Genomic DNA, 23,146 nt, shown 5'->3' on the forward strand with positions numbered 1-23,146 from the left:
TTTTTCCTGTTAAACAAAGAATATCATTTTACAATCAAATGTATTTTATACTTATTTTAAGCTTAGTATTAATTACAAAATAAACTATTCTTATAAATAGTTCCATTTAGTTTTAAATATTACTTCTTTTTTTTTTGATGAAAGTTTTAAATATTACTTATTAAATAAATGTAATTGTTGACAAAAAAATAAGTGTAATTAATAAGAACATAAATGGATTTTAATCATTTTTAATGTGTGAAAATGTCAGTGTGAAATTTTTATGAAACAGATAAAGTAATGTTTGTTGAAACTCCAGGGTAGTTGTTATAAAATGAAATGAAATATAAATTCATATAAATTATTTTTTAAAACATGTAAGATATTCTTTGGTTTATATGTTATTAATTACATACGGATAATGGTAACTTAGCTGAAAAGCTGAGTTGTAAGACATCTATATATATATATATATATATATATAACCAGATATGTACCATATATCATTTGGTTAAGTTTGATATGATTTGGGCTTCACTTCATACTTAGGTTTATTCAAATATACTTTTAATTCCAAAAAGTTTATAAAACCCCTTTCTGAATTATGTTCGGTGTGATTGGATATAAATAAAGACGTTTAATTGGTTTATCTGAGTTCCAGATTGGTTCTTAGAAGAGTTTTAGATATTCCTAGTGGAGATACGACATAAGTAGTGCCCATTAAATATATCTAAATGAAAACAGCTTAAATTCATTTGAGCTGTAAGTACTTTCTGAGGTATTTCTCATGTCTGTTCTATCATCTATGGGTCTTAACTTGGTACTTTACTAAATAGCCCTCGGGTTGTATCTACCAATACGACTCAAAATAGACTAATACCTATTTGTTTATTCCTCGAAGAGATTATTGACCCTTACTTCCTTTTTTTTCTTTTCTCTCTCTTCTCTTTCTCCTGATTCCTTCTTCTTCATCGACCTTTTGTGTTGCAAAGATCTAGAAAAACCCTAGAACGGGGAAGATCACCAAGGTCGAGAGGAAGACCGAAAAAGGGTTAACTTAAATTGATGGGGAGAGGGAAGATTGTGATCAAAAGGATCGATGATTCGACCAGTAGGCAAGTCACTTTCTCCAAAAGAAGAAAGGGTCTCATAAAGAAAGCTAAAGAACTCGCCATTCTCTGCGATGCCGAGGTTGGTCTCATCATTTTCTCCAATACGGACAAGCTCTATGACTTTTCCAGCTCCAGGTTTCTCTTTTACTTTAGTAACTCACTCGATCTTTAAACATCTTAAACTAAATACATAATATCTATGTGTATATGTATTAGTAGATGGAAGTATACATGTGCGTACTTATATAATATCAAGTATGTGTTTGCTTGGAATGGTTGGATTTATTCAGTGAGATTTGTTTAGCTGTGTGATCTGCTCATTTGTTGTGAACACTTTTATGCATCTTACTCATTTTAGTTTATATTTAAAAACGTGGTTAATATATCGCTCCTAAAACTAATCTTTGGAAAGGAAACTTACTTTGAACGGAGGATGATGCCAAAGCAAAAAAAAACTAATTAAGGAAGTTACTGGTTTAAAGAATCATTCTGGCTTATTGTGTGTGTCTGTGTGTGTGTGTGGACATGTGCCATTGTGTCTACGTATAATCTTATATCAGGTATATATGTTTGTGTTAACAATATCTGTAAATTGTGTATCCAGAGTGGAAGTATGACTTTTCCAAATTTAGAAACACTTGGGAAGTAGAGGACGTTGTATACTCAAAGCTAAGACAAGTACAACGTTCACATACTAAAAGATGATAAAATGAGTGTATAAGATGATCACCATAAACACATTTGGAGATGATATATTGATATGTAATATGCTGTTTTTCACTTGCAACTTTGTATGTATAAAATAAATCTAATTTTTTGTGTGTATATAGTACTATGATATATAGAATGACTAGAAATTTAATTTGTATTTTAACTATATATTAGTGTAACAGTTTTTTATTTGGGGAAACTTATTTAAAAATATTACTCGAAATATGTGGATTCTAAAGTATAGAAGTTTAAGGGATATCGATCATCATTGATGTGTATATATCTCAGTATTTTTATATGGATACTGAATAGCTCAATAAAAATACCACTGCAGATATATATTTATAGTATGCACCAATATGTGTACTTGATACCTAGAAACTAGCAGCAAAGTTTTGAAAATATATTACTTCCAAATGTGGTATATATATATATGTTATCTTTGTTTTGACGATCAATCTTTCTCATAGTTTGAAAATTAAATTGTTTAATATTGACACTGAAATCATCGTGAATATATACTATCAGTGAGTATATATGCCTACCCTATAATCTTTTATGTGACAACAATTAATCTTAAACCTTGTATTATAAACAATAAAATTGTTTTAACAAAAGAAAATATAATAATAAGATTGTTCCGTATAAGTACTGAAGTTTTCTGTCATTAGCAGTGGAAATGGAAATGTTGTTTGCTACAAGGGAATAAACACTATGAACTAATTATAGGTTAAAATCTCAAAATGAACAGTATGAAATCGGCTATTGAACGATTTAACAAGACCAAGATGGAGCAGCAACAACTATTGAACCCTGCATCAGAAGTTATGGTACGTATATCTATACAAAACTTACACAACATACAACTGTACAAGAGGAGAGAAAGTTATCGTAACAAAGATCTTAGTCATGTTTTTTTTTTTTTTTTTTTTTTGAATATATCTTAGTCATGTTTGTGTACACTTGAATTTGAGAGTTGATGAGTTAAATTTTGTTGCGTGTTATAGTTTTGGCAGAGAGAGGCCGCAACTCTAAGGCAAGAACTGCACTCGTTACAGGAAAATCATCGGTACGTACTTGCTTAAAATTGAAAATAATCACGAGTTTTCAATTCAAATCTAAATGGTAGTTTTTGCATAAATTCATGTTTTTTATTTATTGGTTTTTGCCTTTACTCACTTGCGATATGTGCTTCCTAATAAAAACTTCTCTCTTTTTCTAGTAGTAACTACTTTTTTGGAGATATTGTTATGATTATGAGTTGTGAAAAAGCTCCCAAAATGGATATTATGTCCTTAATAAGTACCTTTCTAGATACACACGCATATATATATATAGCCATCTGTTGCGCAGCAAGATATATACTCATGTTCATGAATATATGTGTCTTTGTGTCTTTGTGTTATCATGTAATTAGGGCAATAAAATATGTGTATTTATCACATGCAATAAACTTTTGTAATGAAGCAGACAGCTAATGGGGGAGCAGTTAAATGGTTTGAGCGTTAATGAATTGCACAATATAGAGAGCACACTTGAAATGAGTTTACGTGGAATTCGTATGAAAAAGGTAATATTTTTATATATATGTTTACTCTAGCTCGTCTGTCTTGGAGTATGATGATGTTGTAATTGACCATATATAGAAAACAGAAATTCGAACTAATATTCAATTTTTCCGAACCTTACAGGAACAAATGTTGACAGATGAAATCAAAGAACTAACCAAAAAGGTCAGTACTGTTTGATATATATCAATTACGATTCTAAGTACATTCAGAATGTTAAATAATTTCCTTTTATCCCAAAATTATTTTCGAATCCTAAACGCAAATGTGAAATGCAATTGATTTTCTTATAAACTCGCTTTTGAGTTTAAAATTACGACAATATTTTGTTTGAAAAGAAAAGTTAAATTTGTGTGTTTAACAAGGAAAGTAAATAAGATATACTTGCACATAATCTATGTTCTGATTTCTAGTTTTTTTCAGATTCGTATAACTAGTTCATCTTTTGCAGAGGAATCTAATTCACCATGAGAACCTCGAATTGTCAAGAAAAGTACAAAGGATTCATCAAGAAAACGTCGAACTACACAAGAAAGTAATATAAAAACGCTATATTCATTACAAGTTTTAGTTTGCAACTTCATCCTTTGAATCAAAATCTCCTAGTTGAAGCTAGACATACAAAAGTTGTACTTAATGGTCTTGCAGGCTTATGCAACGTCAAACACAAATGTATTGGGACTTGGTGAGCTTGAAGATGCAGCCGATGAATCACATGCACAAGTTAGGCTGCAGCTAAGTCAGCCTGAACAGTCCTGTTATGATTCCCCACCAAAGAGCTAAGATCATAATCAAAAGATACTTGTGTGTTCCTGATTCTCAAAACCCTTCAAAAGTACATACATGCATATAATAGTGAAATCTCGTTTAAAATGTGTCAATATGTTTTCATGTAGGGCAAAGTGCAAGTATGATCAGAGAACAAACCGAAGGTTCAACTATGTACAATATAAATATGATCAAGCAATGAAGCTGCATGTCGTTTATATTTGTTCTAGCTTTCTCATTTGGTTTTAAGTATATACTTAACCAATATTAAGGAAACGCATATAGTTTATAGTTAAGTAGGGTGTTCAAATTGAAATTCGGGTTGATTGCAGTTTGTTTCTCGGTTTTCCGTGAATAGTAATTAAAATATGAGAGTGTTATTCTGGTTCATACTTTGGTCGACTTTATTTTACCTTTTGGTTTAGAGTGGTGATGATGACGGAGAAGCCTTTGTTATTAGGAGAAAAAATATTTTGGTTTTTCTTAGTTTTTTTGGAAAACTAAGAAATATTTATATATATATATATATGAATTCAACATTTTTGAAAAATGAAGATGAATTCAACATTTTCATTCATTCATGTCATCCTTTTTAGAACCTAAGCTTTAAAAGATATAAATATGATTTTTTTTATATATAATTTACAAGTTAAAAATTTAGAAAATATCCTAAAATAGCATTAAAATATGCTCATGTTTCAAAATATCAGATAAGGAAAAAAAATCATAAAATAGTCATTATTAAAAAGTAAGAAAAAAACACATAAACCCATCAATTTCAAGAGTTAAGATGGAGATTTTGGATATGAGTTTAACGATTTGGGGTTAGAATTTATAATCGAAGATTTAGTGGTTATAATATAAAATTACTTTTATTTTTATAAAGTTAAATAACATTTTAAAATATATTTAAAATAATTTTTATGCTAAAAGTATTATCATAAAAAATAGGCTGGTCGAATACTATATTGGTTATTTTTCTTTGTGTATTACTTGTGTGACAAAAATTATTTAGGAGATTTGCCCTACAATCTAAGTAGATTAATATTTTCTTAGTTTACCAAATTATTCACTTAACTTGCGACATATCTTGAATCCAAAGACTAAAGATTAGTTGTAATAGTGTTTTTTTTCCTTATCTTTTGGTTGGAATAGTATACCTCAATGTACAAGAACCAAGAATTGGTAATCGTTGACATTACGAAAAAGATTGGATACTAACTACGCATTCTACAATGATATTTACCAAAAAACGAAACGGCCCACCAAATGTAACAAAATTTCATATAAACGAATAATCACAACTCAGCCCCCTCAGTTTCTCTTTCTTTCATCAAACGCCCGTTTCTTCTTTCTTCTTCAATCATAAGACAAACCTGCGATGAAAAAGGAAGATAGAAATTGACAACTTTTTCTGAGAGAGAACTCGAGAAAAAAAGGAGGTGACCCTAATCGATTGCTCAATCATTCACTCACCAGCTGAATTGAGTATTGTGGAAGAAGAGTAATGGCGAAAGCAGGAGGAGGAATCACGAACGCAGTGAACGTAGGAATCGCTGTTCAAGCAGATTGGGAGAATCGTGAGTTCATCTCCCACATCTCCCTCAATGTTCGTCGCCTCTTCGAGTTCCTCGTCCAATTCGGTAACTTTCTCGCTTTTCTCCGTGTTGGGTTTTGAGTCTGGTTGCTAAATTTAGAAACTTTTTTAGTGTTTAGATGAAAAGTTTGTAGCTTTTTTATGTTTGAGATCTAATTTGCATTTGGTTCGACTCTATGTTGATGTCGTTATCTTCTTAGATCCAACCTCTTTGGTTGTGTGTTGATGAAACTTTCTGTTGAGCTAAACTGATGAGAAGCTTTCCATTAATAGTAACCTATGAGTTGCTGTGTGTTTGTTTGTTCAGAGTCGACGACAAAGAGCAAATTGGCATCATTGAATGAGAAGTTGGATCTTCTGGAACGTCGCTTGGAGATGCTTGAGGTCCAAGTGAGTACCGCTACAGCTAATCCTTCTCTGTTTGCTACCTGAAGCCAGAGTCTGAACCTTTGGCCTAATCAGAAGAAGAAGAACCATCTTTTCGTTTTTGAATCATTCTTTCTTTCTGCCAAAGATGTAGTAAACTATTAATATGAATCCACCACACACATGAACTGTGTATCTTTGTCTATCCCAGTGTTGATGTAACTTTTAAGATCTTCTGAATGCTAAATCGTTTCATTATGTCACTTGCTTCATTTTGATCTCTGTGGAAATATGGATCATTTGTCTTAGGATACAAACATTACACTACACACTGTTTGTGTTGCTGCTAAAGGAGTCACAAAAGGTTTATTATAACCAACATAGTTTGTCGATCTCTAATCAAACCAGTCCAGAAACAGAAGTATGATTTATACAAAAGCTGCAGAAGAACTGAGATCTGTCTTAAGTCTTGTGGAGATTCCTTAAGCTTCCTCTATTTTCATCTAGACAGTCTTTGCAGAGCAGAAGCTGAATACAAAGAACCCACCGGTTTTGAAAAAGTGAAAGGAGTTATAACCGGTTTAGATTTCACATTGTACAAATAAATAAGTAGTGGATTTTGAAGGGAAGAAGAGACTGTTTAGACCGACCGGTATACTTTTGATCGCACTAGAAGCCTAGAACGCATAAGATAACCGGTATGACTTAAACCGGTTTAGGCCTTTTCTCTCCAATTATTGGTGGTGAGTCAAACGAATATTACTGATAGGGGCAGTTTAGTCATTTGATAATCATCTTCCTTGGGATGATCGTACAACGGTACAAGTCTCAAGTCTCTTCCTTGTGATTATCGTCTCTCAATTCGTCGTTATATAGATAGCCACCAGCCTTTTATTCTCAGTCACAGGCCTCTCTCTCATCGGAAAAAAAAATCTCCGGCGGAGAAGTTAAGTTCCCGGCGATCGGAGGTATAGTTTCCGTTGTCTTCCGGTGGTTTTTTTTTTCTTTAAATTTGGGATTTTGATTGTTTCTTGAAGGTGAAAAAGTGATTGGAATCGATGGATCATGAAGTGGAGTGGCTTGAAGCTCAGAAGATAGAGACGAGCGTTGACTTGCTTGCTGCAGCTAAGCAACAGCTTCTCTTCCTCGCTGCTGTTGATCGTAACCGTTGTCTCTACGACGGGCCTGCTCTTGAAAGAGCCATCTACAGGTACAATCCCCCAAGTCATTAGATTCTCTACTTTGTGATCAGACCATTGATGGGGATGTTTCAGGTACAATGCTTGTTGGCTTCCTTTGCTTGCCAAACACTCACTTAGTGAAGGGCCTTTGGTCCCTCCTCTTGACTGTGAATGGATTTGGCATTGTCACAGGCTTAATCCTGTAAGCTAGCTAACACATAGTTTTGTCTTTTTAAGAGAAAATATTATCGTTGTTGGGTGTTTTTGATATGCTCTTGAATCGATAGGTGAGATATAAGTCTGACTGTGAGCAGTTCTACGGGAGGTTACTCGACGTATCTGGCGTTGTCTCTTCCGTGAATGGGAACTGCAAACTTAGAACTGAAGATTTGTGGAAAGGATTGTATCCTGAGGAGCCTTATCACCTTGACTTGGATAAGGTAGTCTCTGATAAGTCTGCAGATCTTGAGAAATGCACCAAGTATGATTTGGTTTCAGCTGTGAAAAGGCAAAGCCCGTTTTACTACCAGGTAACTTTGAACGATTTGTTGTTAATATCATCATGATTACAGTTATGATGATGTTTCTGATCTGTTTATTGTGGTACTTGCGACAGGTTTCGAGATCCTTTGTAAGCAACGACGTTTTTCTACAAGAAGCTGTTGCTAGATATAAGGGGTTCCTCTATCTGATTAAGAAGAACAGAGAAAGGTCTTTGAAACGTTTTTGCGTTCCGACTTATGATGTTGACCTTATCTGGCACACCCACCAGCTCCACCCGGTAGCTTACTGTAATGATTTGGAGAAGCTCATTGGTAAGGTGTTGGAGCATGACGACACGGATTCTGACCGTGGCAAAGGTAAGAAACTCGACACCGGGTTTTCTAACACTACTGCTCAGTGGGAGGAGACGTTTGGTAGAAGATACTGGAAAGCCGGTGCGATGTATAGAGGCAGTACACCTGCACCTGTCACAACTTCTCCTTATGCTTTTGATGTTTTGGCTAAAGAACCAACTCCAGAAGACGATTTAATCCGAGTTCCAGAGGTGGAAGTTGTTGAGGTAGTTTCCTCAGCTCTTCCTATTGTTTATAATTTTGCAGTCTTGTGATACTTTTGAAAACATGCAGGTTCTCTTGGAGATTATCGAAGTTAGGAACATACCAGATGGACATAAAGGAAAGCTCTCCGTTGTGTTTAGCAAGACTCAGCCTGATTCTCTTTTCGATGCTGAGCGTAGGCTCACCATTTTATCTGAGGCTGGGGAAAAGCAAGTTGCTTTTTTCCAGTGTGAACCAACAGGAGAGCTTCGTTTCCAGCTTGTCTCCACTTCACCTTCTAAGATACCAGTTTCCAGGGAGCCTAAAAGCTTAGGCTTTGCGTCTTTGTCACTAGAAGAGTTTTTCTCACCAGCTATCACTCAACTCTCTGTTGAGAAGTGGCTGGAGTTGATACCCAGTAAAGGTAGCAGAACAGATCCGAAACCCATAAGCCTGAGAGTCGCAGTGTCGTTCACTCCGCCGACACGCTGCCCGTCTGTTTTACACATGGTTCAGTCGAGGCCGTCGTGGAAAGGCTATTGTTTCTTTCCAATCATCAGAAAGTCCCGTCATTCCAAGAGTTCAACATATGTTGTTGATGAAGCCCAAACAGAGGTGATCTCGCTCCAAATGAGGTATGACATTATAGAAACAACATTCTCTCTTGCAAAATGAATGCATTTATGATAACGCATACCGCTTTATATAGTGATGGAGCAACACTTAAAGGTGATCACACTGCTCAAAGACAAGTGATTGGTGAGATGGGCTCTGGTGAAACTCGTGTGCTAGCAGAGTATACTGGCACTTTCTGGTCTTTGTTGGACTCGAAATGGTCACTCAAGCAAACTAATGTCGATAATCAGCTGTTTGAGCTTCTGGGAACTAGAGTGGTATGTTCTGCCGTTTCACTCCAAAATATTCTTCTTGTTTTGACTGTGTAACGCATTTCAATGATTAAATGCCTTTGATTGGTTTTACAGGTGAAAATCTTCTCTGGGAGAAAGCTAGATTATGAACCAAAACACTGTGCAAAACGTAGAAGCGATGAGGATTTCATGACCCTTGTAGAATTCTCTAAGCAACATCCATATGGAAAAGCTGTGGCGTTGTTGGATTTGAAGTTTGGTTCCATTGAGGCAAGTGTAAACTATTTGATTTTTTTCTTTCCTTCTTGTGCCTTTGCCATGATCATTTGACTCTATTATTTGATATGCAGGCCGAGGAGAATTGGTTGGTTTTGCCTGGGATCTTATCTGCTTTCATACTCAATACTCTTTTGAAGAAAGGAGGATCTAATGGGTTTGATGCCACAACCAAAGTGGCGCAACAGGAAAGCCTTAAAAGTAATGGACTAAAAGAGGAAAGCAAGGACACTGAACTTGTAGCTACGGTGGAAAATAAAGTGAAGGCAAACAGTACAAATGGGCAGACTGCAGGTGCTGTCATAGCTCCTGAGAAAGGAAGTGGTTGTGGCGGTGGTGGATGTAGCGGTGAATGTGGAAACATGGTGAAAGCAGCTATGGCTAGTGGTTGCGGTAGTGGTTGTAGTGGTGAATGTGGAGACATGATGAAAGCAACAAACGCCAGTGGTTGCGGTAGTGGTTGTAGTGGTGAATGCGGAGAAATGATGAAAGCAGCAAACGCCAGCGGTTGCGGTAGTGGTTGCAGTGGAGAATGCGGAGAAATGATGAAAGCAACAAAGGCCAGCGGCTGTGGTGGTGGTTGCAGTGGTGAATGTGGAGACATGGTGAAAGCAGCAAAGGCCAGCGGCTGCGGAGGTGGTTGTAGTGGAGAATGTGGAGACATGGTGAAAGCATCAAAGGCCAGCGGCTGCGGCGGTGGTTGTAGTGGAGAATGCGGAGACATGGTCAAAGCATCAAAGGCTAGCGGTTGCGGCGGTGGTTGTAGCGGTGAATGCGGAGACATGGTGAAGGCAGCATAATCTGGTGTTTGTTGGGGTGACAACCGTTGTGGCTTGAAAATCAATAGCAAACCGGTCAAGTTTGTATAATAAATAAAAGCTTATCTTTGTGTTTTCTTTCACTTAAGTTTGTTTTTCTTTTGTTTGTAAAAATGGAAAGCTTGTTATATATTAATATGTTGCATGGACACTAGTGGAGAGATACTCAATGCTGATGTCCTAAAGTACTCTAACTGAAGCTTAAGTATGTTGATGGTTGCTAGTTCTATGTCTTCCACCAAAACCTCGAATAAGCAAAATCTAGTTACACTGTAGGAAAAGAAAGTTTCATTGTAGCATTGAAGGCCGCTTGCAGTTTACCTTGTACTTGATGAAGTTATCTCTAACACATATAAACAGAACATTATGTTTTGGAGGGTCAATGTTAACATAATAATAAGTTGATACAAAGGACATTGAAGTGAGTATCAGGTTCATCCTTGTAAGTTTGTAACTGAAGTCCCCATTAGACTCAACAGCAAAGTCAGCTACAGCCTCACGGCTTTAAGTTTCCTATTGCTTCCTTTACACCTTAAATTACAATCCATGAGAAATAGAATCCACAAACATATAGTTGAGAGTAACTTGAGTTTTGTATAAAGTTCGATGTTTTGTTGTATGCCTGCTCTTCCATTAAAAGAAAAAAAAATTAGATAAAATAGTCATATCAACTTTGTGCGGGGTGATGATGGAGTTACGTCACAGGCATGTTAACTTTGAAGCTGCAAAGCCTGATTTGTTTGTTTCCCTTCTCCCTAAACGTGTCCTTTTGATCATGATGACTATAATAAGAACACTTCACTTCTTTTTTCTTATAAATAGTATTTTATTATTATTATTATTTGCTCTTATTTTCACTTTCACGTTGATTTTGTTATTAGAATTTTGTTCATGCTTGTAATTACCTCACTACTTCTCTAAATAATTAGATTTTTGTTATATTTTCTTAAAGTACTCCTGTTGGAATTTCATAACTACCGCTATTTTTGAGAAAGGATAAAACTGATGATCCACATGTGGAATTGAGTGACCACACATATTTAAAGCATTTCTAATGTTTTAATTTATTTTTAAAAATCGACTAACTCGAATATAAATTGTATGATGAATATAATTATTATATTTTAATATTATTCTTTAAAAGTATATGTTAAGAAACTATGCACTTTAAAAGTAAAAATATGGTAAAATTGTTCATTTTGAGCAGTAATTGTAAATGTTCTCAGGTTATATAATATACAAAAACAAAACGACTAATGATAAATATACAAATAGCTGCATTTACATATTTCAAATGTATTTGTTAGTTCAAAAGCACTGATATTTAAGCACATATATCCTATTTTGATATATATGAAACAAATAAATTGTGTATATATGATAAATTATAAACTTAAATAATTAAATTTATTGAATTGCTAGTTTTAAAGTTATTAGAAATTTATTCACATCGTTAAAATGGTTGATTTTTTTTAAAAAAGGGTATAAAATTAAAAACATATATTATTATAATTGTATTTTGAGTTAGTTGAATCTGTCTATGATGTTGATGTTAAAAAGTAATATTTTTGAATAACTTAAAAGTCAAACAAAACTGGTATTTGGTATACAGATAATTTTCTTGCTTTCGTAACTCTTGAAGATAAAACGGAATGGTGAATATAATAAACAGTTTAGTTAATTAGTAACTAAAAATCGGATTATGTATAAGATATCCAGCAGGCAAAACCAAGTTCAGTTGCTGCTTTATTGTCCCTCGCTATGTTTCCTCTGACTCCTTTTATAATTTCACAGTCCATTAATTAATTAATAGTAACTTTTCTTTCTTTTTACACTATCTAATTGTTTCGTAATCTCCCAATTTTACCCCTTAGTTTATTGGTCTGTCTTACCTTTTTCTTTACTAATTTTTCGTTGGGAAATATTGCCAAATTTCAGGCAGACAAAACATCAACCGATATGTGGTCCCATAACTATTAAAACTAAGATTATATGAAAATATCAAAATTATAGGTATTTTAGACCACTCAGACTCTTTAAGTATTAGGATGGTCCTATTTCTATTTAAATAATTGTCTTAGCTTCATATAAGAAAATAATCTGATATATATATATCTTGAACGTTTTTTTTTTGAACCACTATTATCTTGAACGTTATGTTGATGAAACATAAAACATGTAGTAATAATACAAATGATATAGTTGCAAAAAAAAAAAATAATACAAATGATATATTATGAAAACAATAAAAAACACACGCACGTTATTTGTGGACCAACAAAAGGAAAGCAAGGACAAAATGGTCATTGCCACATACTTTAATTTAAAAAAAAAAAAAAAATATATATATATATATATATATATATATATATATTTATATGCTTCGTTCCAAACAAGAAACCTGAATCCATGTTACCTGTAACAACGACATGTATTTATTATTATACTCTTCCACGGATCCAACGTCTCAAACTCTTTCTCATCTACTCATTCTCAACCGTCGGATCTCTATCTTTTTTTAAAAGCCCATGCTTTTGTATTTTATTACCAAAACTGCCACTCCTTCCATGTTTTGTTCTCTTCTCTCTTGTTCTTGAATGTTGCGCTTTTGTTAAGCTTTCCATGGATGGACCTTGACCTTTGCTTCCCTTCTCTCTCCTAAACTCGTGCACTTTCTCTCTCTTCGTTAGTTTGATCTTCTACCGTGTTCGTCTTCTCTCTCCAGGTACTACTAACTTCACTTAGGTCAAGATTTGTTTTAACATTCAAGAACATTAAGTTTCAATGTAGTTCGTTTCTGCTTGAACTGTTTTGAGTTTGAGAATGTTCTTACATGCAATCTTGTTTTGGTTTTGGGGTTGTTCTTGTGATGCTAAGCAGATAAAGATCTCATGTCTTATCAATTGCTAAGTGTGGACAAGGAGGGTTTGGCTACATCACCTGGTCTGAAGGAACGAAACTACATGGGTTTGTCTGATTGCTCCTCTGTTGACAGCTCAACCATTCCCAATGTTGACAAGAAGAGCAGTCTCAACTTCAAAGCTACAGAGCTAAGGCTAGGTCTTCCAGAATCATCTCAATCTCCCCAGAGAGAAACTGACTTCGGTTTGCTGAGTCCAAGAACTCCTGATGAGAAACTTCTCTTCCCGCTGCTCCCTTGCAAAGACCATGCTTCAGGCAACAAAAGAGGATATCTTGCTAAGAGTGGCTCCAACAATGCACCTGCTTCCAAGTCTGTAACTAATGTGAACCTGTCTATGAGTTTGTTTATGAGTAAATGAAACATAATGTGTTGTTGGTTTTGTAGGGCACAGGTTGTTGGTTGGCCTCCAATCAGATCCTACAGGAAGAACACAATGGCTTCTTCTACTTCCAAGAACACTAATGAGGTTGGTCTTGGTCCTCTGTTTGTGAAGGTGAGCATGGATGGTGCTCCCTATCTGAGGAAAGTTGATTTGAGAACCTACACTTGCTATCAACACTTGTCTTCTGCACTTGAGAAAATGTTCAGCTGCTTCACTCTTGGTGAGTTCAAAAGCAAAACCCTTTATTACAAAGAAATGAAACAAGAACAGTTATTTTTCTTTGTCTGGTTTGTGGTCTCAGGTCAATGTGGACTTCATGGAGCTCATGGGAGGGAAAGAATGAGTGAGGTGAAGTTGAAGGATCTTCTTCATGGATCGGAGTTTGTGCTTACTTATGAAGATAAAGACGGTGACTGGATGCTCGTTGGAGATGTCCCTTGGGAGTAAGCTTCTCTTGAACTCAATTTCAATAAGCTTATCAGTTAAAAAGATGGTTCATTTATGAGTTGTTTGTTACTACTTGCAGGATATTTACTGAATCATGTAGGAAACTGAAGATCATGAAGGGCTCTGATTCTATTGGTTTAGGTAAGAGCCATTTTTGTTTTGCCAAGCATCTTCCTTTGATATCTGAATACTAATGGCTGTTTGGTTTGTTTTGTTTCAGCTCCAAGTGCAGTGGAGAAATCTAAGAACAAAGATTGAGTCCCCTGCTCAAGACAAAACATTATGCACAGTTCCTCCAAATGTTTCAGTCTCTTCTTAAACTGATGTGTGTTGAAAACTCTTATCATCTAGTCTTTTACTAAGTCTGTGTTTGTAAGACCCTGGAATCTCTTTATTTTGTATGTGCTTGTTCAGAACAAATGACACTCTCTCTTCTTGTGTGTGTTCAATTTTAATCTTCAAGACTTACTTTTCATATGTTTCAAAATATCTATTGCTTGATATTCTATTTTTAAAATAAATATAAAATTAGTTCAACCAAAAATACTCTTTCATTCTATATTTAAAAAAAGAAAACTCAGCTCTCATTGAGGGTCAAGAATTCATTTCCACTCCGATATAAAGAATGAGTCCTTCAGTGTGGTAAATTAGAACCAAATGCTTTTGTACCATTCATTAGCTGTTCACTTGTTTGTGCTGCAATAATGTTCATTCATATGGTTTTTGAGTTAAATTTCGATTTAATATATATACTGTATCTCTTATTTGCTTGCAACTTTAATTTTCTCACGAAGTTTGAAGGCCATCTTTTTCTTGTCTCTAATTATATGCAAAGCTTGATTTGTTTACTGTTAGTACAAAAGTCTCTTAAGTGATAATTAGGATAAAAGTTGGTTGTTGGTGGGTAATCCTGTATATGTAAAGACTACTAAAGAGCCTTTTTCACACAAAGTGGAATACCAAATCATGATATTTTAGTTTATCCAAGAAGAATCCTGGATTAACTTTAGACTAATCCCCCAATAATTCACCTTCTAGATTTAGGCATACCTCTTCTTTATGGCTTGAGTGCCCCAACGTTTATCCATACCATTCTCTTGTATTTTTGCATTTGTAATTTTGTAGTATTTGTTTTTTATTTAAAAAAAATCCGTGCAAATTTGGTTCAACATGTAAAAATTTTTGTTTTGCCAGTTAGTAAATTTTTGACTTTCCCTTCCTGCGGTGTTGACACATATGACATAAGCTTACAGATTTTTTTCTTTTAAGCAAAATAGACATCAATGTCAATTAGTCTTATCAAAGGAGGAGGAAAGTGGCTAAGCACAAATATATCACTTCTAAGTGAGTTTGTGGTTAGTGCACTTCATCATTGACTTTGTTTTCGAATTTGATTGTTTTCCTATTCGTTAGGAACAATTATGTGAAGAACACTTATACATGTCTTGTTAGTGCTTTCTTCCTTCATACCAACCAAATAATTTTTTTATTAGATCGAAATCATTTTAGATGCTTATCATATTTGACTTTCGTTGTAATGTTACAGTGTTAAGATCAGAAATTGTTCTTTAAATTAATTAAACTTGACCAAAACATCTAACTTAAGGGGATTTGCAAAAGTAACCTGTATGACCCCCATAATTTGGATTGATGATTTATGGTTCGATGATTCTTTCATGCGTTATTAATAGTTTGACAAAATAAATCATCAATGGACATACAATATATGTGTTTAGGGATATCATATAGATAATTTTCTTGGTTAATATTCGTTACACTTTTGTAATTAAATATAAACAATATAACCATGTTAAGACTGCAGAAATTTGATTTTTCTTACAAATATATATAATGAGAAACAAATATAAAAACCCAAATTGAATGCAATAAAATATAATAATTATAACAAACATATAAACTATAGAAATATATACTCAATGGAAAATAGTAAATATCAAAATACGAAGCTAAATTTATTTGAGTCGAAGAATGTAAAATAAATAACTATAAAATAGAATGATAAATATAAAGTTGAAGAATTCGTTTTTTTTTTACAAAAAAAAAACAAACGAATATAGAAAATACTGAAAAATAAATTTAATGAAATAAATTATGGTAACAAAAAAAAAACATATATATAACGACAGAAATTAATAGGAACTTTTTGAAAACTTTACTCACTAACATGGGGTACTATAACTATTTTTTTTAAGTAACTATAAACATTTTTAAATATCACTGTTTATCTTCTCAACTTGTATTTTAAAATCTTTTTCCTACAACTTAATAATTCATGTTAATGCTAGTCTACTGACACTGTTATCACTATGTTACTATAAAAGTCATAAAAACACGATATTAACCCCCCAAAAAAGAGTAGATAAACAAGACTTATAAGGTGTTTCAGAAAAAAACAAGACTTATAAAGCTGGCTGAGGCAGGAGATCGATTTATTGAGAAAGATGAGAGCGATTCACATAGCCGGAAGGCATTTTCCCAATATTTCCCGACAAAAATCAGTTCATCGTTTCTCCTGAACTTGAAGAGAATGATTAACACCAATGAATATCCGCCATCGAAAAGAAAAACTAGTATTAAGGCGGTTCAACATACATATTGTGGAGAGAGACCATTATTAATTTAAGCCGAGACTTCCTTGAAGTTCTTTTGCATTGGGTCGTTGATCTTTCTTTATATTTTAAGTAAATTATATTTTATAACAAAATAACTTGATAAATTTCAATGTGTTAATAAGACTGTCTCAAGCCATGGTTGAATGAGCACCACTAAGCTATCATATCTTTTTTTAAAAAATATTTAACTACGTTCTTGTTAAGAGATCTTTTAAGACATTTGTTTAACAAAAAATTAAGGGTCCAAGCGAATATTTATGGTATAAATGTAGGAGCGTTGTATATCTCTAGTTTGTAGTCAATAGATTCAGTAGAATATTGGTCCCAGTGTAACGGAGGCTAGTGGCTAATATCTCTTTTTGTTCTAAGGGTCGAAAGAAAATTAAGATTCATAGTTGAGGTCCCAATCTCTGCAAAATGACCAATAAATATTGCACCCAGTGAGAAAAACATAAACCTTCAAAAATAACGATAAGAAAATCATTTATCATTGACCTGCTTTATCCAACTATTCTTTACATTTGGCCATTTGGTTTACAAAGATTTGATTTGTTAGCTTGCAACTTAAGTATCTATGGATAGATGTAGTTTTAGACTGTTTTTTTTACTTAGTTAAAGACTGGTCTTTCCTATCAAGATTTTTGTTATTTGTTTTGTTTCCGAACAAAATGAGAGAGCCATGAAGCTCAAAATAACATAAAATATGATGTTTGTATGTTTCTGGTATAAAATTATATATGGATACGACATTGTATGCCATTATTAGTTACAAATGTTTAGTTGTTTTAGTACCAATATGATTAATATGTCTTACCGATTAGTGATGTCCTATACCGTTCTGATTTTTTTGTGTGGTGAAATTTGGTTAGATTAGTATGTGTTGTTATTTTATTTTTGGTTTTAGAAATATTTAGATATGGATCGAAATATAAAGGTGTGGAGAAATTTGATGGATATTGTTTAACGTAAACTATATTTATAAAGTTAACACGGAGTTAAATTTGGCCAACAAAATATATATATATATATATATATTATTTTGCGAATTAATTTTCATTCTTTTCATAAATTCATCATTTTATTTCATAAATGATTTTGTTTTTAGTAAACATATGCTGCATTTCTACATACATAACAAACACTAGTGAGAGTTTTTTCAAATAAAAAAACTAGTAAGAGTCAATTTTAAAGTTTAGCCAACTTAAAAAAATTATGCATACGTAATTCGTAAATATCACTAACTAACTCATATTTAAATTCATTGTTAATTGATTACTATAATTCATAATTTATGGACCACGTCTTATATCTAATACTTGGCTTAAAAGAAAACTTATAATGGATCAGTCCACAGATCATGGTGTGTCTCACAAAACATTTCTTCTAAGCTGTGTATTTAGTCAAATTATTCTTATTATATACACTCTAACGAGCCACTGTCTTCTAATCATTGCAATCAATTCTTTTAAGCGTACCCACAAAAATACATATTTTATATTATTTATGTTTGTTTCGCGTACGTAATTCATATGATATATTTTATATGTTTTGGACATACATTATTTTTGTAACAAGAGACATACATTATTGTTGAAGACAAAATAATATATTGAAGAGAGAAGAGCATACAATACTGGTTAGATATGAGGCTATAAACTATATTATCCAAATTTTGGTTTGACTAGTCGTCTATGATTTTATCAATTCATCTGTTTTCTTTTGTACAAGTCTAAATAGAATTTGAATTTTGTTGGTGACGCCATATAGAAATTTATTCACACTGCTAATACAAATTTTATTCATATATTGAAATCTAGAGATACAGAATGTAGCTTCAGACAGTTATGGAATTTACACATGTTGATTTTTACAAAAGAAAAAACTATTTTTAATAATAATATATTAAATTCATTCCCAATAAAAGGGATCGGAAGTACTGGAAAAAAAAAACTTCTTTTTATGTGTGATATTTTAAAAATGGACTTCACTAAAAAGTCATAAATTACATAACATTGCATTTATTATACATTATTAACGTCTAAGCTATTATCATCCGAGTTTATGTAGGAATATTTCTTTCTCTTAAACAAACAGACTGTAATTAAATAAATCATTCACCACCTAAAATCAAACCAAACCGGTTCACTCTATCATAGGAATATATGCCAATGTGGCTCATTTTTCATACCAACAATAACTAATACTAAATGTCCTAATAATCAAACGCAAATCTACCGACATAAATATATAAGATAAAAAGCTACAAATATAAGTGATGGTTTGAAAAAATTAATGAGATAATAAATAAGTAAACTAACATTATTGTCAACCTGTGAATACACATTTGAAAATGTTTATATTATAATATATACTACAGCTTGATTGTTTTTTTATTGTTTTTTATGAATTATTTGATGACGGTTTTAAACATGTGGGTTATTTGAATATTTTAGGTTCATACAAAGCTATTTGTATCCGGAAAGATCCGACTCGAACCCCGTCTAAAAATTTTAAATATCTGAATGGAGTTTAATTTTAAAACAAAAAGACCTCGATATAAAAAAAATTGATTCGTATTCGAGTGGGTTATCGGATGCATATATCTAACTGATTCTTTAAACAAATAAAAAAAGTTACTTATTAACCAGTTTGAATTGTTGTCACAAATGAAGCAATTACTTTAAAGTGGTGAAATTATTATGGTTAACATTTAAAATAAATCGTGCTGAATTATTATAATAAATACAATTAATAAATTTGTTAAAAAGAGTGAAAAAAGAAAGATAATAAAACATTTAAAATAGGTAAGTTTTATTTTATACTTTGTAATAAATGTTGTCTAATTAATTAGAAAATATTTTTACACAAAATGGTTAGAATTAGTTAAAAAGAAGGAAAATCCGTAAGAACCCACTTAAAATAGATAAATATTATTTTGTATATCTATTTAATAGAATATATAACTAATAATGTAAAAACTAAATGTTTTTTACATATAAATGAAAACAAATACCTGCATAGTCGCGAAGGTCAAGTTCTAGTTTTGAATTAAAAGAGCTTTTGGAACCTTATCACATCAGACTCAATTGTTTAGATTACTTTTCTGTAAAATCTTTCTATATACTTAGTTGTAAACATAAGAGAAGTTTAAAAAAATAATATTCTCCTTCTTTACTCTCTCTCTCTTTACTTTCTGGATTAAACTCATCTCTCTCACTTATTTTTGAGTTTGTTCTTCACATTTTTTACATGGTACCAGAGTTCCCAAGCTCTTGAACACCAAATTACTTCTGCAAATTTACTCTATTCACTTTATTCTTTCTCTTGTTCGGTTTACTTTCTTCAAAATCTCTTTCATTTTCCTTTACCCAGTGAGTAATACAAACTGTTCCTGATAATCTTTTTTCTTCTCAAAAATTTGGAAGTGCTCACTATGTTCTATCCATCTTACTTCATTTCTAAAGAGCATATCTTGGTTATCCTTGATTTCTCTCATGTCCAGCCTCAGAAATTCAAATTTCTTCATGAGCGCATCTTTTTACCTGCTGGACAATAGCAATCAAAGATGAAACAACACAAACAAGTGATGATTCCAATCACCCTGAAAGGTCCTAAGGGCATCATTATTGGTGTCCCTTAGCTTGAGGCCCTTAAGCGTAGGGTCCCTTAACTTTTAACTAAAAACGCTAAGGGATTTCTCTCAAGTCCCTTATTTAAGGGTCGTTCCTTAGCGTTTTTAGTTAAAAGTTAAGGGACCCTACGCTTAAGGGCCTCAAGCTAAGGGACACCAATAATGATGCCCTAACTACATCCTCACCTTAGACCAGCCATAGCAAACAAATACAACCAGGCCAGAGCACATGAAACAAGAGCTCAAGAGACCACAACACCAAGCTCCATGCGCATAGGAGAACATAGAAGAGTTATGATCTCAAAAATCAAAATACTTTATTAAGAATTTTAGTAAGAACTTTTAAAATATTTTTAAAGAAATTTTTTACTAAGAACTTTTTATACAGTAAATTTTTGATTTATTTATTTAAAACCATCATACTTATCATTAGTATGTCAAAAATATTACCGTAAACAATGTTATCGATATTGATATTGGCCAATAAAAAAAACAATGATATTGATTTGTTAAAAAATGTATAGAACATTTTTGAGCTTTTAGTTAATTTTCTAAAATAATTAAAAAAATTCTTACTACAGTATTTTTAGTTTATTTTTAAATATTATTTATTAATAATATAATTTAAAAAAATATTTTTAAAACAAAAATTTTGAAAATTAAAATTAATAAGTAATTTAAAACAAATTTATGAATAGATATGATCAAAAGTAGCATTCACGTAACTTTTAGAAAATTTTAGATTTTTTTTTACTTAAAAAATAAAAAGTGAAAAGAAGTTAATTTTAGAAAAAAATAAAATCCTATTTTTTAAGAAAATATTTTGACTTCTAAAAATAATTGATTTTCTGATTTTTTTTTAAATATCTTTCTATTTATTTATTGTTAATTTCTTAATTTATGATTTATGATTTAGATTGGTTATGAATAAATATAATTAAATATTAATAAAATTTAAAAAAGAGCAAATTAGCTCAATATACTTAAAAGGGTGAGATACCATACAAATGAGGGAAAATAGTAATGATGGGGGGAAGAAAATTAGAGGAATATAGGGTATGGAGTGCAAATAGGGGATATTTGGTGTGTAGGGAGTACAAATTCTCTTTTAAAAACTTACATGTCACCATTTTAACAGGTTAAAAAGTCACATTTTTTGTTTGATTAACAAGCAAACTACGTCGAAGGTTTTTAGTGATACAAAAGACAACTTGAATGTTCAATATGGTAGTTAAATAATTTCAGAGTTTAAAGTGTCAATAAATCCCAATCTAAAAGAAAATTATACGATTTTCCCGTTAATCATTACCAGAAAAACAGCAATTGTCTTTATAAAAAACCCCGGCAATTGTCTATTAAAAATCACTATAAGCTCGTATGCACAACAACCGTAGTGTTATAGACTCTTTGGAGGTGATTGGTTGGGCTTTATCTCCCTATTTTAGTTTTATTTATTTTTAAATCACTAAATTTTACCAATCATACTGTAGCTTTACTTTTAAAAATTAAAGTCTACATCAAGTTTTTATTTAGTTTTACGAATCATGCTTTATCTTTATTTTTAAAGCTACAACAAAAAAAAATAAAGCAAAATTTTTTTTTATGTATTTTAGGCAAAAATGCTACATCATCTTTTTATAGGCTGTAGAATCTGTAAAATAAAAAAAAAATATTTATAATATCAAATAAATTATATAATCATAATAAAAACTTTTATAAATATTTTAATTTTGAATTTAAGTGTTTTTAGTTATTAAGATATTTAAATAATATAAATATTTTTACATATCACATTTTAAATTACAATAAATTTTGATAATTTATAAAAAATATTAATATAAATTATTTTAATTCATATAAAGTAATAATTTTATATATACAACACATATTTCATATATTTTATTTTAAAATATCTACAACCTATAACTTACAGCTACAACAAATTTATCTACAGCAAAAGTCTCTGCAGAAAAAATCTACAGTAACAACTTTACAGCTACAACCAATTTATCTACAGCTAAACATCTACAGCTAAATTTTTAAAGCAACAGTCGAACCAATCATCACCTTTGTTTTTTCAATGAAATTCTGCCAAAAATTGTCAATATGTTCATTTCTTTGTATTTTTCATATTTTCTGAACGGTTTTCATATTTTTTTCAAAAAAATCATCTCGAATTGTGCCATGTTTTATTTGTCCAATCAATATCTTCGCATGCAAATGCCTCCAAATCTTGGAGACTACAGTTATTTATAATTAGGATCATATATGTAAATTTCTTATAATTTTTTATTTTATATATAATTAGATAAATGTCGGTCAAGAAACGCCAAAATAATGTTGGGACATAAAACTATATAGTATAGTTTTTTCTTGAAACTAGATATAGTATAGTTTTATATTAGGAAATGATTTAAAAATGGAAAAGACAAGAATAATTTAAAGTTAAGATTATTATTATTTCAGCGGCATTGTTTTGTAAATAACTTGTAAATTTAAAGAGTGTTTTTATTTTGTACTCTTTTTTTAATAGATTAGATGACATTCAGTCGTCTTCTGTTTAGGTTTTCAACAATAGAATTTACAAATTTTCAACATAACTACTAATTAAAATATATTCTTTAATTTTTATATATGAGAATATAATTAATTTCAAATATCTTTTTGTCATCAACTTAATTCATATTTTTGGGTAATATATATCAGTATCTTCATATCCTTTAATTAACTATTTGCATTGTAGCTGCTGCGTACACCTGTATAAGTGTGTTCATTTTCATTCACAACTCCTTTCAATTGCTTTGCGTACACATGAATTATGACAATAATATGTTTGGCATATCAT

The 23,146-nt window shown here is 31.8% G+C and overlaps 4 protein-coding genes across 5 annotated transcripts; all 4 read left to right on the forward strand.

Annotated features, from left to right (window-relative positions):
* Positions 1-529: 529 nt before the first annotated feature.
* On the forward strand, positions 530-5,315 carry LOC106449786 (agamous-like MADS-box protein AGL17). The gene is made up of 8 exons (XM_013891482.3): positions 530-1,226; positions 2,554-2,632; positions 2,810-2,871; positions 3,273-3,372; positions 3,494-3,535; positions 3,822-3,905; positions 4,019-4,174; positions 4,267-5,315. The coding sequence occupies exons 1-7, from the start codon at positions 1,045-1,047 to the stop codon at positions 4,151-4,153; spliced, it is 684 nt and encodes a 227-aa protein (XP_013746936.2). The 5' UTR covers positions 530-1,044; the 3' UTR covers positions 4,154-4,174; positions 4,267-5,315.
* A 160-nt stretch (positions 5,316-5,475) lies between these two features.
* Positions 5,476-6,359, forward strand: LOC106394566 (protein BRICK 1). The gene is made up of 2 exons (XM_013835134.3): positions 5,476-5,781; positions 6,043-6,359. The coding sequence occupies exons 1-2, from the start codon at positions 5,646-5,648 to the stop codon at positions 6,165-6,167; spliced, it is 261 nt and encodes an 86-aa protein (XP_013690588.1). The 5' UTR covers positions 5,476-5,645; the 3' UTR covers positions 6,168-6,359.
* Positions 6,360-6,887: 528 nt separating this feature from the next.
* Positions 6,888-10,439, forward strand: LOC125607989 (glycine-rich domain-containing protein 1-like). Of its 2 annotated transcripts, none has more exons than XM_048777634.1 (9): positions 6,888-7,069; positions 7,139-7,311; positions 7,376-7,484; positions 7,570-7,812; positions 7,899-8,345; positions 8,413-8,957; positions 9,032-9,215; positions 9,306-9,461; positions 9,542-10,439. In XM_048777634.1, exons 2-9 carry the CDS (start codon positions 7,160-7,162, stop codon positions 10,265-10,267), a joined length of 2,562 nt encoding a protein of 853 aa, XP_048633591.1. In that variant the 5' UTR covers positions 6,888-7,069; positions 7,139-7,159; the 3' UTR covers positions 10,268-10,439. The 2 variants fall into 2 exon arrangements, with proteins under 2 accessions (XP_048633591.1, XP_048633590.1); XM_048777633.1 differs by having other exon boundaries at positions 6,922-7,069; positions 7,148-7,311.
* Positions 10,440-12,824: 2,385 nt separating this feature from the next.
* On the forward strand, positions 12,825-14,514 carry LOC106446437 (auxin-responsive protein IAA8). Its single transcript, XM_013888165.3, has 6 exons — positions 12,825-13,010; positions 13,166-13,517; positions 13,593-13,810; positions 13,892-14,033; positions 14,117-14,178; positions 14,258-14,514. Exons 2-6 carry the CDS (start codon positions 13,177-13,179, stop codon positions 14,293-14,295), a joined length of 801 nt encoding a protein of 266 aa, XP_013743619.2. The 5' UTR covers positions 12,825-13,010; positions 13,166-13,176; the 3' UTR covers positions 14,296-14,514.
* Positions 14,515-23,146: the final 8,632 nt, after the last annotated feature.

The sequence above is a fragment of the Brassica napus genome, chromosome A4, assembly GCF_020379485.1.
Source record: "Brassica napus cultivar Da-Ae chromosome A4, Da-Ae, whole genome shotgun sequence".
Taxonomy (NCBI): Eukaryota; Viridiplantae; Streptophyta; class Magnoliopsida; order Brassicales; family Brassicaceae; genus Brassica; species Brassica napus.